Source organism: Stenella coeruleoalba, assembly GCF_951394435.1.
Source record: "Stenella coeruleoalba genome assembly, chromosome: X".
NCBI lineage: Eukaryota > Metazoa > Chordata > Mammalia > Artiodactyla > Delphinidae > Stenella > Stenella coeruleoalba.
Genome location: NC_137152.1, coordinates 26,773,581 through 26,788,099, shown reverse-complemented (window position 1 = coordinate 26,788,099; position 14,519 = coordinate 26,773,581). Strand labels below are relative to the sequence as shown.

At 47.7% G+C, this 14,519-nt stretch overlaps 4 protein-coding genes across 4 annotated transcripts in view; 3 read left to right on the top strand and 1 right to left on the bottom strand.

The window, feature by feature from the left end:
• CFAP47 (cilia and flagella associated protein 47) overlaps positions 1 to 14,519 on the top strand; it is a 281,902-nt gene that overhangs the window by 153,134 nt on the left and 114,249 nt on the right.
• Positions 72 to 895, top strand: LOC307180281 (melanoma-associated antigen B4-like; the record flags this gene model as incomplete). The annotated part of the gene is given in 3 exon segments (XM_079910457.1): positions 72 to 643; positions 646 to 681; positions 684 to 895. Coding segments are annotated over 3 exon segments (612 nt in total). The 5' UTR covers positions 72 to 279.
• On the bottom strand, positions 2,909 to 3,555 carry LOC307180282 (ubiquitin-conjugating enzyme E2 D3-like; the record flags this gene model as incomplete). Its single annotated transcript, XM_079910458.1, has 1 exon — positions 2,909 to 3,555. The coding sequence occupies exon 1, from the start codon at positions 3,275 to 3,277 to the stop codon at positions 2,909 to 2,911; it is 369 nt and encodes a 122-aa protein (XP_079766584.1). The 5' UTR covers positions 3,278 to 3,555.
• Positions 8,613 to 13,932, top strand: LOC307180278 (melanoma-associated antigen B4-like). Its single transcript, XM_079910451.1, has 2 exons — positions 8,613 to 8,636; positions 12,387 to 13,932. The coding sequence occupies exon 2, from the start codon at positions 12,445 to 12,447 to the stop codon at positions 13,489 to 13,491; it is 1,047 nt and encodes a 348-aa protein (XP_079766577.1). The 5' UTR covers positions 8,613 to 8,636; positions 12,387 to 12,444; the 3' UTR covers positions 13,492 to 13,932.

Here is a 14,519-nt window from a genome sequence, read left to right as displayed (position 1 = left end):
AGGGAAGAGTCCCCCTTCTCTTCCTCTCCTGTTTTGGGGATGTTTCCTTGGACTCCCCAGTGGCTGGCATTCCTAGGAGCCTCAGAGATCCACATCCACCATCGTTACCTCTCAGCTATTTCATGCACAGTGTCCGAAAAAGATGTCAAGAGCCAAGATGAGAAAGTGCACGTCGCTCTAAAGCCTCAGCCTCCACTGAGAGCTTACAGAAGGACCTTCTAGCCATGAAGGCAGGGATGTTGATGCAATTCCTACTGCAGAAATATAAAAGAACCCATCATGAAGGTAGACATGCTGAAGGTTGTCAACAAAATGTACAGGGAACAATTCCCTGAGATCCTAAGGAGAGCCACTGAGCACATGGAACTGGTCTGCGGCCTTGACTTGAAGGAAGTCAAGCCGGGTGGTGATTCCTATGCCCTTGTCAGCAAGCTAGATCTCACCGATGATGGCCGTCGGAGCAGTGGCGGGCGGTTTCGGAAGAATGGGCCCCTGATGCCCGTCCTTGGTGTGATCTTCTTGCATGGCGACCGCGCCTCTGAGGAGGAGATCTGGGAATTCCTGAATGTTTTGGGTGTTTTTGATGGAAAGAGGCACTTCATCTTGGTGGAGCCCAGGAAGCTTATCACAGAAGATTTGGTGCAGGAAAATACCTGGTGTATCATCAGATGCGTGACAGCGATCAAGAGCCCAAGCTGAAACCAGCAAAATGAAAGTCCTGGAGTTTTTGGCCAAGGTCGATGATAGGGTCCCCACTGCCTTCCCATCCTGGTATGAAGAGGCTTTGAGAGATGAGGGAGAGAGAGCCCGAGCCAGGGCTGCAGCCAGGGCTGGCACTACTGCCACAGCCAGTGCACATTCCAGGGCCACATCGAGTCGCTCCTGTCACCCCTAGTGAGGTAGAGGCCGATTCGTCACTTTGTGGTTGGAAAAGCCTGTTAACCAGTGTTCCTGATATGCATAAATTCCTGTTGGCTTATTTTTTTGGTAATTTTCAAGTGATTTTCTTTTCAAAAGAAAGTTTATTTAGATTCAGAACATAAGCTTATGAATGACATGGGCACACACTTATTGCTCTTTATCAGATTTAGAAGTAAGAATTTTGTTTTTTGAAATACAAATTGAAAATTTTTAAATCATCTATGTGATCCAGAACAAGACTGCATGGAATTGGAATAGGGATATCCTTGGTAATGTGAAAGAACTCCACAGTAAAATAGGATAAGAAGATAGAGAAAACAAATTAAAGTTGTTCACTTATGGGTTTGGCGTACTCCATTCAGTCTTTCTTTTCCAAAATTTAAAAGATATACACCTTTTAAAGTTAGGAAAAGATATATACCTTTTACATTTAGAATGTGCTTAAATTATTCAAGAAAATATGATTTTATGGGACTGTAAATTGATGCAGCCACTATGGAAAACAGTATAGAGGTTCATGAAAAAATTGAAAATAGAACTACCGTGTGATCCAGCAATTCCACTCCTGGAAATTTATCTGAAGGAAAAGAAAACAACAACTTTTTTGAAAAGATATCTGCACAACCCCCCCATATTCATTTATTTACCATAACCAAGACATGAAAACAACGTAAGTGTTCATTAATGGGTAAAGAAAATGTGATACACACACACTCACACACACAGTCATACTCTCACTCTCCCTCGGATATTATTCAGCCATTTAAAAAAAAAGGAAATCCTGCCATTTGCAATAACACAGAGGGACAAAGACAAATACTATATGATCTCACTTATATGTGGAAATTAAAAAAAAAAAAACACCCAGAGAACAGATTGGTGGTTGCCACAGGTGTGGGGTGGAGGATGGATGAAATGGGTGTAAATGGCCAAACGGTACAAACCATTTACAAAATAAAGAAGTCCTGGGGATGTAATGTGCAGCATGGTGACTATAGTTAATAATACTGTATTGTATATTTGAAAGTTGTTAAGAGAGTAGATCTTTTTTAATTGAGGTATAGTTGATGTACAATATTTCATAAGTTTCATGTATACAACAGAGTGATTCACAATTTTTAAAGATTATATTCCATTTACAGTTATTATAAAATATTGGCTATATACCCTTTGTTGTACAATATATCCTTGTAGCTTATTTATTATTTTTTTATTTTAATTTTATTTTTTTGCGGTACGCCAGCCTCTCACTGTTGTGGCCTCTCCCGTTGTGGAGCACAGGCTCCGGACGCGCAGGCTCAGTGGCCATGGCTTACGGGCCCAGCCGCTCTGCGGCTGTGGGATCTTCCCGGACAGGGGCACGAACCTGTGTCCCCTGCATCGGCAGGCAGACTCTGAACCACTGCGCCACCAGGGAAGCCCGCTTATTTATTTTATACATAGTATTTTGTATCTCTTAATCCCCTATCCTTCCCCTGCCCCTCCCCCTTCCCTCTTCCCACTGGTAACCACTAGTTTGTTCTCTATATCTGTGAGTCTTTCATATTTCCCTAGTTTGCTTTATTTTTGACATCCTTCATATAAGTGGTATTATACAGTCTTTTTCTTCCTCTATCTCACTTATTTCACTTAGCATAATACCCTCCAACTCCATCCATGTTGTTGCAGAATGGCAAAAGTTCGTTCTTTTTTTGTGGCTGACTAGTATTCCATTGTGTGTGTGTGTGTGTGTGTGCACGTGTGTGTGTGTATGAAGAAGATGTGGTATATACATCTTGGCAATTGTCAGTAATGTTGCTATGAACATTGGGGTGCGTGCATCTTTTCGAATTAGTGTTTTTTTCCTTTTTTAACAGTAATTTAAAGTTTATTCTGGCTATAATGCAGGTTATTCTGACTTTAAGGTAGCATACCTGGCATACTTCTGAGTCCGTTCCTGAGAAATTCTTTTGTACTTCTCTCTCTCTGTTTTATAGATTCATGCAGTCTATGGCACTGGGGGGGGGTCATCTGGGTTTGGATCATATAGCAGTGAACAAATGGATGAAAGAACGTTAGAAACAATTAAAGGAGGAGACCACTGTGATCTTAGAATATTGAGACAAATGCTGCCATTAGTGTTAATGTCTGAATGATAAATTCTTGTTGCAAATGCAACCTTAGGTAGTTTGAAGGGGTAGTCTGTAGGAAAATGAATTGTCAAAAGGAATACACCACCTTGATATGGGTTTTCATTAGCTTCCATAATTGTGGCTTGCCAATGAAACATATTATCCCCAGCTGGACCTGCAGAGCAGCGTGCTGGAGGGTCACGGGCCAAATCACGAAGTTCCTTATTAATCCCTTTCAGCACCATAGTCTGTGCTTTTCCTCTGGCCCCTCACAGTCCTGGTGTGTGCTCAAAGATCCGGTCAAAACTCTTGATTATCTGGGCGGCTGGGAAGGACTGTCTCTTCATCCTATCCTGGCTCTGCCAGACACAGGCACCTTCTTACTAAACAGAGAGGTTGGACTGGGAGGGTGGGGTCAGAGGCATGTAGACGAAGCTGGGGGGAAGGGTAGATGAGCGGTGGAAACCCTCAGGCTCAGAGAACCATCGAGAACCTGAAGGAGACCATCCAACTTAGTGAGGGGGTGGGGTTGTTGTTTTTTGTTTGTTCGTTTGTTTCTTTTGGATACATACCCAGGAGTGGAATTGCTGGGTCATATGGTAGCTCTATTTTTAGTTTCTGGAGGAACCTCCATACTGTTTTCCACAGTGGCTACACCTATTTACATTCCCACCAACAGTGTACAGATCTCCACGTGCTTGCCAGCATTTGTTATTTCTGTTCTTTTTGATGATGGCCATTCTGATAGGTATGAGGTAATAATACCTCATGGTAGTTTTAATTTGCATTTATCTGATGATTAATGATGTTGACCGTCTTTTCATTTGCCTGTTGGCCATCTGTATGTCTTCTTTGGAAAAATGTCTGTTTACATCTTCTGCCCATTTTTTCGATTGGGTTATTTGGTTTTTCTTTTTTAACTGTTGAGTTATATGAGCTGTTTATATATTTTGGATGTTAACTCCTTATTGATCATATCATTTTCAAATATTTTCTCCCATTCCACAGGTTGTCTTTTCATTTTGTCAATGGTTTCCTTTGCTGTGCAAAAGCTTTTAACTTTAATTATATTCCATTTGTTTGTTTCTGCTTTTATTTCCTTTGCTTTAGGAGACAGATCCAAAAAAATATTGCTATGATTTATGTCAAAGAGTGTTCCACCCATGTTATCTTCTAGGAGCATTATGTTTTCCACTCGTATATTTAGGTCTTCAATTGGTTTTGAGTATATTTTTGTATGTAATGTTAGAGAATGTTCTAATCTCATTCTTTGACGTGTAGCTGGACAGCTACACGTCAAAGAATGAGATTAGAACATAAACAGAATTTGGCGATACAACAAAAGGAAATATGCATTTACATTTGAGCCAGTAACTCCAATTTTTCAGAAATTAACCCCGAAGACACATCCACAACAATGTGAAAATACTGCAATGTCCGTGAATATATTAATTGATAAAAACATGGTATATTCACAGAGTGGAGTACTATACTGTGTAGCTATGAAAAAGAATGAGCATGATCTTTGTAAACTAATATGGGGTGCTTCCAGGATAGTTATGGATATAGATATATAAAAGAATGTGTGAGTTTGGGGCTAATGTCAGTGATACCAAGCCCAGTGCCTTCCCATCCTGGTATGAAGAGGCTTTGAGAGATGAGGAAGAGAGAGCCTGAGCCAGAGCTGCAGCCAGGGCTCATACTGCTACGCTGGCCAGTGGGTGTTCCAGGGCATGTCCCAAAGCTCCTCCGGTCCCTAGTGAAGTCTGAGCGGATACTTCACATTGTATTTAAAGAAAGCAGTCAGTCTCCCAACTAGTGGAGGGCCAAGGTGTGGCTCATGGGAACACAACATATAATATATTTGTGTTCCTAGACAATATGCACAAATCGGAGATTTTTCTTTTTTCTATTTTTAAATGTTGTTCCTTTCAATTAAAGATGTGTTTAGCTTCAGAGTCTAAGTTTATTAATGATATGACTCACACATTTAGTGCAGCTTATCAGGTTGAAAAATAAGAATTTTGGTATTATGTAACACAAACTGGAAATCCTCGAATCATTTCTTGTCATTCGGAACATTGGAATATGGATTTTTTGTGAAAAAGGAAATTATTCCACAGTAAAGTCTGTGTGATCATGAGATACAGAAAAAAAAACTGAAGAGGTATTCACTTCTTGTTTGTTTATTCCTTGTAGTCTTTCTTTGTAAAATGGAAGTATATATACCTGGATTTGCTTACTTAAGAATGTGGGAGAAGTGAAATCACAGTATTTTGCCTTCTTGCACATGTGCTCTTTTTTTTTATTTTTATTTTTTTGATTTATTAATTTTTAGCTGCGTTGGGTCTTGGTTGCTGCAAGGGCTTTCTTTAGTTGCGGCGAGTGGGTCTACTCTTCATTGCGGTGCGTGGGCTTCTCACTGCGGTGGCTTCTCTTGTTGCAGAGCACGGGCCCTAGGCACGTGGGCTTCAGTAGTTGTGGCACGTGGGCTTCAGCAGTTGTGGCTCGCGGGCTCTAGAGCGCAGGCTCAGTAGCTGTGGCACACGGGCTTAGTTGCTCCGCGGTATGTGGGATCTTCCCGGACCAGGGCTCGAACCCGTGTCCCCTGCATTGGCAGGCGGATTCTTAACCACTGTGCCACCAGGGAAGCCCTGATCTTTAATTGTTCAAATATCAATTTAGCGTCTGCTCTTCAGAAGGCTTTTGGATGGTACTGGGGATGCTAAGAAACATAGACCCAACCCCTGCCTGTAGAATTCTAGAGTCTAAGAGCAGCATTCATAGAAAGCAGCTGGTGAACGAAGATCTAAAGGCCCAATAAAAATCAGGGGTAAGAAGTGGGGGTTGAGGGGTTCCTCATGAGGAGTCTAGTGTAAATGTCCTGATGCAAGGCACTTTGAGACTTTAGGACAATATAAAAGTCCTGCAGTGGGAGATAATTTTAAGTTAGGCCGTATGGTGAGCCAGCCAGTGAGGCTGTGGAAACACTGAACAGGGGTCAGACCCTCAGATGGTGGGTCTCAGAGTTGAGAGACTTAAGCCTGGAATGGAAAACTGCCCTTAACAGTTACTTTGAAATCATGAGTAAACCAGAGAGAAATCTCCACCCAGGGCAGGGATGGAACGTGCCCCGTGCTCCTGTACCAGTGCAGGTGAACACAATGCACAACCTAGGTGTTTTATGCACATCATCTCCAAGGAGTGTCTTTGAAATAAAGGTGACAGTAGTCTGAAACTGGAAACTCAGAAGCCAGTGGGCTGATACTCTTTGCTGGGGGACAAGGAGTCAGAGCCCATTCTATTAAAAGGGCATTCGCATTCAGTTTTTTTTTTTTTTTTTTTTTTGGTTGTAATTCCGCAAAGTCTACGAGAGGTGTAGATTTTTGGTGACGGTAAAATTAATGACGATAGGGGTTGTTTAGTTTAGATGAAAGGGCAGCTTGGAAGGAAGAAAGAGTTAGTCTTGGAAGCATATTCTAGAATATTTGAATTTCATTCAGTTGGAAGGAAAATATAATTTTCATATTTGATTTATTGGGGAAATTAAAGATTCTTTGTAAACAGCATGTTGGACTGATTTGGTGTTCCATGTCCTAGAATGCCACATATGCTCTGATATCTCCTGGATTTAAAAATTCCTTCAGGGTGGGTGGTATCGTCTGCAGCCAAAATAATCATAATCATGGTAAAAACAGACATTGTGTAAAGTCTCAATGTGGTCCAGGCGCTGTGCCAGGTGTTTTACATACATTACCTGCATGCCACTAGCCCTGCAAAATAGGGCTTAACAAAGCCACTTCACCTGAGGCTCACAGAGCTTGGTGATGGACCTGAGTTCACACAGCTAATAGGTCACATGGCTGGGACTGGACCTCTGGTCTGAATTTGTCCAGAGCTCGCGCCATTCCACTCCTCCCAGCCTGAGGCTGATCATGAGTCAGTTAATTCACTGTCTTCTACCACTTCAAAATGTATCTTGAGTGATGAAAAGAAGGACTCTGTGACCAAAACACTGGATTGGAATACATACCCACAGCAGTACGAATACGGAAATAAACAAGAGATATGAATAAAGGAGAGAAAGAGATAATGCTCAGTAACAATATGATCATCTGCATGTGCAAAATCAGATACCCTCAAATGATCAGGGGCTTACAAGATTATCTGGCTCTATCCTTCTATGTAGAAAGTAAATATTTTAGAACTACCCTAAGTCTGGCTGGTGAAGAGAAGGAATATATCAGCTTTTTTTCTCTGACAGCGTAACATCTGTCCTGAGGTCCTTAATTTGTGCTGTATTTTCCTAATCTTACATCACTTTCGGGACAGAGACCCATTTTCTCCCAAGATTTGCAATAGGGTAACCGGTCAAATGTTTGTAGGAATATGCGTTTCCCAGAAAGCCTTTAATCAAGAGACAGAAGCTGATATAAGAACCCCCATGAATGAGGACCGAGGAGACAATCACCCCTGAATATAGGAGTTATCCAAAGACTAAGGAGAGTGACCTCAGTTCTGTAGAAGGAGGAGTGCCAGGCTTTGTTAGATGTAGTGAGCATGTTGAGTGAGGAATCATGGAAGGACCCAGCCAGAACAGTGAGGTCCAATAGAGTTGCATCCCTGCTGCCTGTTCTTGGAGGACCCAATGGACTATGGTCATATGAGGATCACCCTGACTTTCAACTTGGAATTCTTAGGAGAGTAGGACCTTGATGTAAGACAAGCAGCTTCAGGAAAGCAGAGAGTGGAGTTACAGGATTGATCATGTGTCAAGGTGAGGATCTGAATGTGGACTAAGGGTAGCACGCACAGCATAAAAGGAGGCCCCGGAAAAATCTCTGATGCTGTCATCCCCGGGAAGCTCTGGCCATAGATGTCAGGTTGATTTCAGCCTGGAAAGTCTCAGTGAGGTGAGGGTCTCTGTCTAATGGGGTTGGCCTCAGTTTTGCAGAGAGAGAGATAGAGACCTGAGCCCTAACAAGAATTCATGTGACGATGCTGAGTGTTATGAGGGGACCCCCAAAAGCAGAGGGGGCCAAATAGAATTCTGTACAGTTCTTAGCCCTGGGAGACCCAGAAGAGCTACTGCTGAGTCATCCCCTCATTCCACCCGAGTGATCTCAGGGAGGGAAGGGCCTCATCTAGCAGGATCAGACTCCAGTTCTGCAGAGGGGGACGTCTTGGCCATAACCAGAGTCAAGGTGAGGACCCTCAGTGCTAATGAGGGGGTCTCTCCCCCAAGGAGGGAGGCTCACAGGGTGGCGCCCGTCTTGTCAGGCAGAGATGGTCGGAGCAGCGCCCTGACTTCCCTCCACTAGGGCCTCGGGGAGGTGAGGGCTTGGTTCGGAGGCTGGAGGACCCGGGACCGTAGAGGGAGGGGTCCCGGGCTCTGATAGACGGCACCGGCAGGAGGCAGGGGCCGCTGAACCCCGAACAGTGGGCGTTCCCGCAGAGTCCCGCCCCTACCGTCAGCCCTCGGATACCCCACGCAGCGCCGGATGCGGCTCCCCCGGATTTCCGCTTCGGAAGCGAGGAGCCCGACCGGGAGCTGCGGCGTTTGTTTGTCCGAGTGTGGGTTTTCAGGACTCGTCCGGAGCCACGGTGAGAACCTGAATGTAGCCTGCAGGGACCTTCCCTCCCCCCTCTCCCCATAACAAAGGTGACCCCCCCGCCTCCCGCCCCTGCCTGCCATCAGCAGCATGAGACCCTGATCTGACCTATATGCCAGAGGAGTTGCCGTCTGGAGGGCCTCAGAGAGTGGAGGGCCTTTGTCTAGAGGGGGCGGCTTCTTAGGCAAAGGGTGTAGTCTTGTCCCCAGCAGGTGAAAAGTGGGACCTTCAGAGCTGACGAGGGTTCCTCCTTCCGAAAGGCGTGACTGCACGGGGCCCCCTCCCGCCTTCACTCGCGCGATGGCCTAGAGTAATTCAGGCTGAGAGAACCCCTCATTTCTGCCTGGGGTGGGAAGTGGGGTTGGGGACTAGGGAACGTTCGGGTAGAGAAAGGCCTTTATGGAAAGGGGGCAGGACTTCCCTGGCGGTCCAGTGGTTAAGACTCCTCGCTTCCACTGCAGGGGGCGCACCTTCGATCCCTGGTAGGGGAACTAAGATCCCACGTTCCACATGGTGCGGCCAAAAAGAAAGGGCGGGGGCGTGGACCAAGAGGATGTTCTGTACGCTAAGTGAAATAAGTCAGACAGAGAAAAACAAATACTGTATGATTTCACTTACACGTGGAAGCTGAAAAAACAAATGAACAAACAACAGAACAGAAACAGTTATAGATACAGAGTGCAAACGTGGTTGGGGGGAGGAGAGAAATTAGGTGAGGACAGTTAAGAGATACAAACTACCAGTTACGAAGTAAATGCGTAATGGGTGTGAAATGTAAAACAACGGGTGGATGGATGGATGGATAGATAGATAAGGCAACCCCATTAAGCTTAGGGAGGAGACTTGGCCCTAAAAGAAGCAGAGGTAGGACCATCAGTGTTAGTAAGCAGACCTCTCGTGAAAACAGGGAACTGCACAAATCAGCAGCCCTGCTCTCAGACCTGGGAGTCCCCAGATAAGGTAGCCGGGATGTGGAGCCCCCGACTTCTCTTCTAGCTACTCAAGGAGGTGAGAGCTGCGGTCTGAGGCATGTAGATTCGGGTCAGTGGAGGGAGGAATCCCAAACCCTACCCGGACTGGACGCCAGAGTCCTGAATGAGGACTGAGGGAGCCACCAACTCCAGAACAGTGGGGTCGGAGAGTCCCACCCTTGCTGTTACCAGGCGTAGCCGAGCCCCAGATCAGCTTTGGCAGAATGAGGCTCACTCTGACTGTAAGCTCAGGTCCCAGGAAGATGAGGACCTTTTCTGACGGTCATGGGCTCACGTCAGCAGAGGGCAAAGTCCCAGGCAGGGTGCAGAGTCAAGGTGAAGATCCTGAGTGAGGAAATGGAGACTGCTCCATACACAGTGGAGAGAGCTGCATCTCATGCCGCCCCTGCCGTTAGCCCCGGGAGGCCCAGGGCAGAGCTGGCAGGCTCAGGTGCCCCCTAACTTCTGCCTGTGGGGTCTGAGGGAGATGAGGGCCTTGCTTTAAGGGCTGGCTGCCCGGTTCAGCAGAAGAAGGGGAGTCCCAGGCCATGATCGATGTCAAGGCACAAATTCTCTGTGAGGAATGAGACAACCGACTCCCCCAGAACAGAGGAGACCCCACAAAGTGCCACCTCTGCCTTCGCCCTGGGAAGCCAGGTTTAGAGCTCTCAGGCTGAATTGCCCTCTCAGTTCCTCCAAGGGTGGTCTCAGGGACGTCAGGGTTTGGGTCTAATGGGAGAGGCCTCATTCAACATAGGGAAGAAGCCTGGTTCCTAACGAGAGTCAAGGTGGTAACACCGAGTGAACATGCGGGAGCCCCACCCAGAAAGAAGTGAACTACATAGAATCTCATTCCTACTCTCAGACCTGGGAGGGAGACTCAGGCATGGTGACCTGATGAATATCACTCACGTTTTCCCGGACCATGGCAGGGAGGTGAGGAACCTCCTTGGTGGGAGTATGGGCTCAGGTGAGCAGCCGGAGGATTTCCAGGTAATGTCAGGAACCAAGGAGAGGACCCTGAGAATTGAGGGGACCACCTACACCACAATAGTGAGGGCCACAGAATCTCTTCCTGCCTGTCAGCATTGCAAGTCCACACACAGTTGTAGCTAGAGAGACAAGAAAATTTTCTTTCTAGCGGGTCTTGGGGAGTTGGGGGCCTTAGTGTGAGGGGATAGACGTCAAGTCAAGACACAGAGGATGTCCAAGTCCTGCTGTGCGTCAGGGTGAGGACACTGAGGGATGATGTAGATGCACACCCACCCAAAGCAGTGGGGGCCCACAAACTCCCACCCCCCTCAGCCCTGGGACACCCCAGGTAGAGGTAGCCTGATGTGTCACCCCTCACTTCGGGCCCCAGGGACCCAGGCAGTTGTGGGCCTTGATCTGAGGCCAGAAGACTCAGGTGGGCTGAGGGAGGAGCGTAGATGCCGTCTGAGTGAGGGCGAAAGAGGCCAACGATGCCGCAACAGTGGGGTCCCGCGGAGTCCAGCCCCTGCTACCAACCCAGGGAGGGCATGGACGGGGGTGACTGGCAGTGGCTCACCCTTTCTTTCATCTTGGGGATCTCAGGAAGGTGAGAATCTTAATGTAATGCAAGCGAACTCAGATCAGCGGAGGGAGGATTTCCGGGATTTGCCAGGACTCACGGAGAAGATGCTGAGGACTGTGGGGGGAAGTCCACCCCGTGCCAGCGGGGACCGCGCAGAGTCCCTCTCCACTGTCGTTCCTAGAGGCGCCCCCAGGCACAGATGTGAGGCACAAGTGCCCATCAGTTCCCCACTCGGAACTCACAGGGAAGTCAGCATCTTGGTGTGATGGGTCAGCAGAGGGAGGAACCGTAGACCCTCCCCTGAGTGAGAAATGGGGACCGTGAGGGAGGACCACACGTTATAGGGCCTCAGCCTGCCTGCTGCAGCTTTCAGCCTCTGGAGACTAGGGGCGCTGTGGCCAGGTAAGGCCATCCTCACTTCCACTGTTAAGTCTCAGGGAGCTGTGGGCCGTACTGTGAGGAAATGTCCTCAAGTCAAGAGAGAAAGGAGCCCCCAGATCCTCCCAGGAGACCCAGTGGGGACTGTGATTGACGACTGAAGATAGCACACCCCCCTTCCACCGAATCAAAGGCATAATAAAGAGTCCTGCCCAGGCCTCTGCTCAGCCCTTGAAGGCCCAGAGCATGGTTGTCAGGCGGAGGCTCCTCATTTCTTTGTATCATTTCTAAGGGAGACGAGATCCTTCGTCTGAAGGTGCCGCACCAGGGGCAGCAGGAGGGGTCCCAGACCCTTGGTATCGACAAGATGAGGACGCTGAATGGTTGAGGACCAACGAGTTCAGGACAGAGCAGGCCCCACACAACTGTCAGCGCTGTGCACCCCGACAGTGTCCATGGCTCAGTTCCTTCTCGTGGGCCCCAGGGAGCTTTGAGGTGTCACCTTTAGAGCAGCACAGGAAAGAGGTCCCGGCCCTACCAAGAATCAATGGGACAATCCTGTTTGTGAACGAAAGGGACCCTTGGAACCCAGAGAGGGCCTACCCTACCAGGATCTGTGGTCACCGCTGTCAGCCACAGGCAGGGCTGGCAGGCTGTAGCCTGAGGCTCACTCACTCTCGCTTCTTACACTGGGTTCTCGGGACAGGCTGACCAAGAACAAGAGCCTAGTGGTTCCTAGAGCAGTGCCCTCAAGGAAACGTGCAGAGCGGCCTTCTTCAAGTCAGGGTGGGACCTCCCTGCTGAAGGTGCTCACACCCTCTCACCTTCCCTCCTCCAGGTTCCAGCATCACCTGCTCTCCTGCCCACTCCCCCGCTTGCTGTCCCTGCCCATAGTCATGCCTCGGGGGCAGAAGAGTAAGCTCCGTGCCCGTGAGAAGCGCCACCAGGCCCGGAGGGAGACCCAGAATCTCGGGGGTGCTCAGGCCACTGCAGCACAGAGAGAAGAGTCGCCCTCGTGCCCCTCTTCTCCTTCTCGGGGTACTCCCCCGAGCTCCCCTGCTGCTGGCACTCGCCAGGAGCCTCAGGGAGCCCCAGCCACTAGCTCTCGTGCTGCAGGGGTTTCAGGCCCAGGATCTGATGTGCGTGCCAAGGTCCGGGTTGAGGCAAGGAAAAATTCCTCCCAGGCTTCAGCCTCCGGTGAGAGCTTTCAGAGAGATCCTCTGATCAAGAAGGTGGGAATGGTGATAGAATTCCTGCTGGAGAAGTATACAGTGGAAGAGCCCATTATAAAGGCAGACTTGCTGAAGCTTGTGAACAAAAGGTACAAGAGGAAGTTCCCTGAGATCCTCAGGAGAGCTGCTGAGTGCGTTCAGCTGGTCTTTGGTCTTGAGTTGAAGGAAGTCAAGCCGGGTGGTGATTCCTATGCCCTTGTCAGCAAGCTACATGTCAGCGATGATGGGCGTCAGAGCAGTGGCAGGCGGTTTCGGAAGAATGGGCTTCTGATGCTTGTCCTCGGTGTGATCTTCTTGCATGGCGACCGCGCCTCTGAGGAGGAGATCTGGGAATTCCTGAATGGTTTGGGTGTTTATGTTGGAAGGTGTCACATAATCTTTGGGGAGCCCAGGAAGCTTATCACAGAAGATCTGGTGCAGGAAAAGTACCTGGTGTATCGTCAGGTGTGCGACAGCGATCTCCCGTGCTATGAGCTCCTGTGGGGCCGGAGAGCCCACGCTGAAACCAGCAAGATGAAAGTCCTGGAGTTTATGGCCAAGGTGACTGGTACCGTCCCCAGTGCCTTACCAGATCTCTATGAGGAGGCTCTGAAAGATGAGGAAGAGAGAGCCCGAGCCCGAGCCCGAGCCAGAGCTGCAGCCAGGGCTGGTACTTGTGTCAAGGCCAGTGCGCCTTCCAAGGTCATGTCTAGCAGTTCCTCCCACCCTTAGTGAGGTCTGAGGCAGCTTCTTCACTTTGTGTTTGACCAACGCTGCCAACCTTTTCAGTAGTGAGAGGCTAAGCTGGGGCTGGAAAGATCATAATATATATCTTCTTTGTGTTCCTGTTTTACAGTAGTATCTTTCAAATGTTGTTTCTTTCACTAGAATGTTTCTTTAGATTCAGAATCCAAGTTTATAAATGACATGGATCACATATTTGTTGTTGTTTATCAGGTTTAAGCGTAAGAGTTTAGGTACTGTGTAGTACGATGTGAAAACTCCTTGCATCTTTCTGGGGTTCTGGACTGAGATAATATGGCATTGGAATAGGAATTTTGTTGGAAATGTGAAAGAATGCTGTGGTTTTAAAATGAAAAGCAAAGTAAAGTTTAGTCAAATTTTGGTTTGTCTTATTCACCTTTGTCTTTCTCTTTGTAAAATTCAAAGATATACACCTAGATGTCCTTAGCTTATTCAAGAATGCCGACAAAATTAAATAGTAATAAGTTACATTCCTCACTCAGTGCCTCATTGATTCCCATCTGTAATTGAGCATCTGCTCTTTGGAAGGTTCTGTGCTGGTAGTGATGATGCTAAGATAAAAAAGACCCTGCACCTGCCTGTAGATGTTGAGAGTATAAGAGCCGCTATTATATAAGGAAGGTGGTGTGATGGAAAAACTCAGTGAGGATGGTGGGGAGAGAGTCCAGATGAGAGCAGTGAAGTATAAATTCTCTTAGCCAGAACACTTTGAGGTTTAGGTTATTTTGCAAATCCCTCCTTGGGAGGTAATTTTAAGTTGGCTGCATGGTGGGCTAGATGAGGCTGTGATAATGGTGAGCAGGGGTCCAGTGCTTTTGCCCCGGTGCAGGTGAACACGGTGCCCAAACAAACCAGGTGTTTTATGCAGATTGTCTCTTTGTGGTGGGATGCTGAGAAGCCCCTGTGCTGGCACTCTGTGCCCTGGGCTGGAGGAGCCCCAGCCCGCTCCATTAATTAGTTATCGGGTTTTTTTAATTGGAGTATAATTGCTTTAC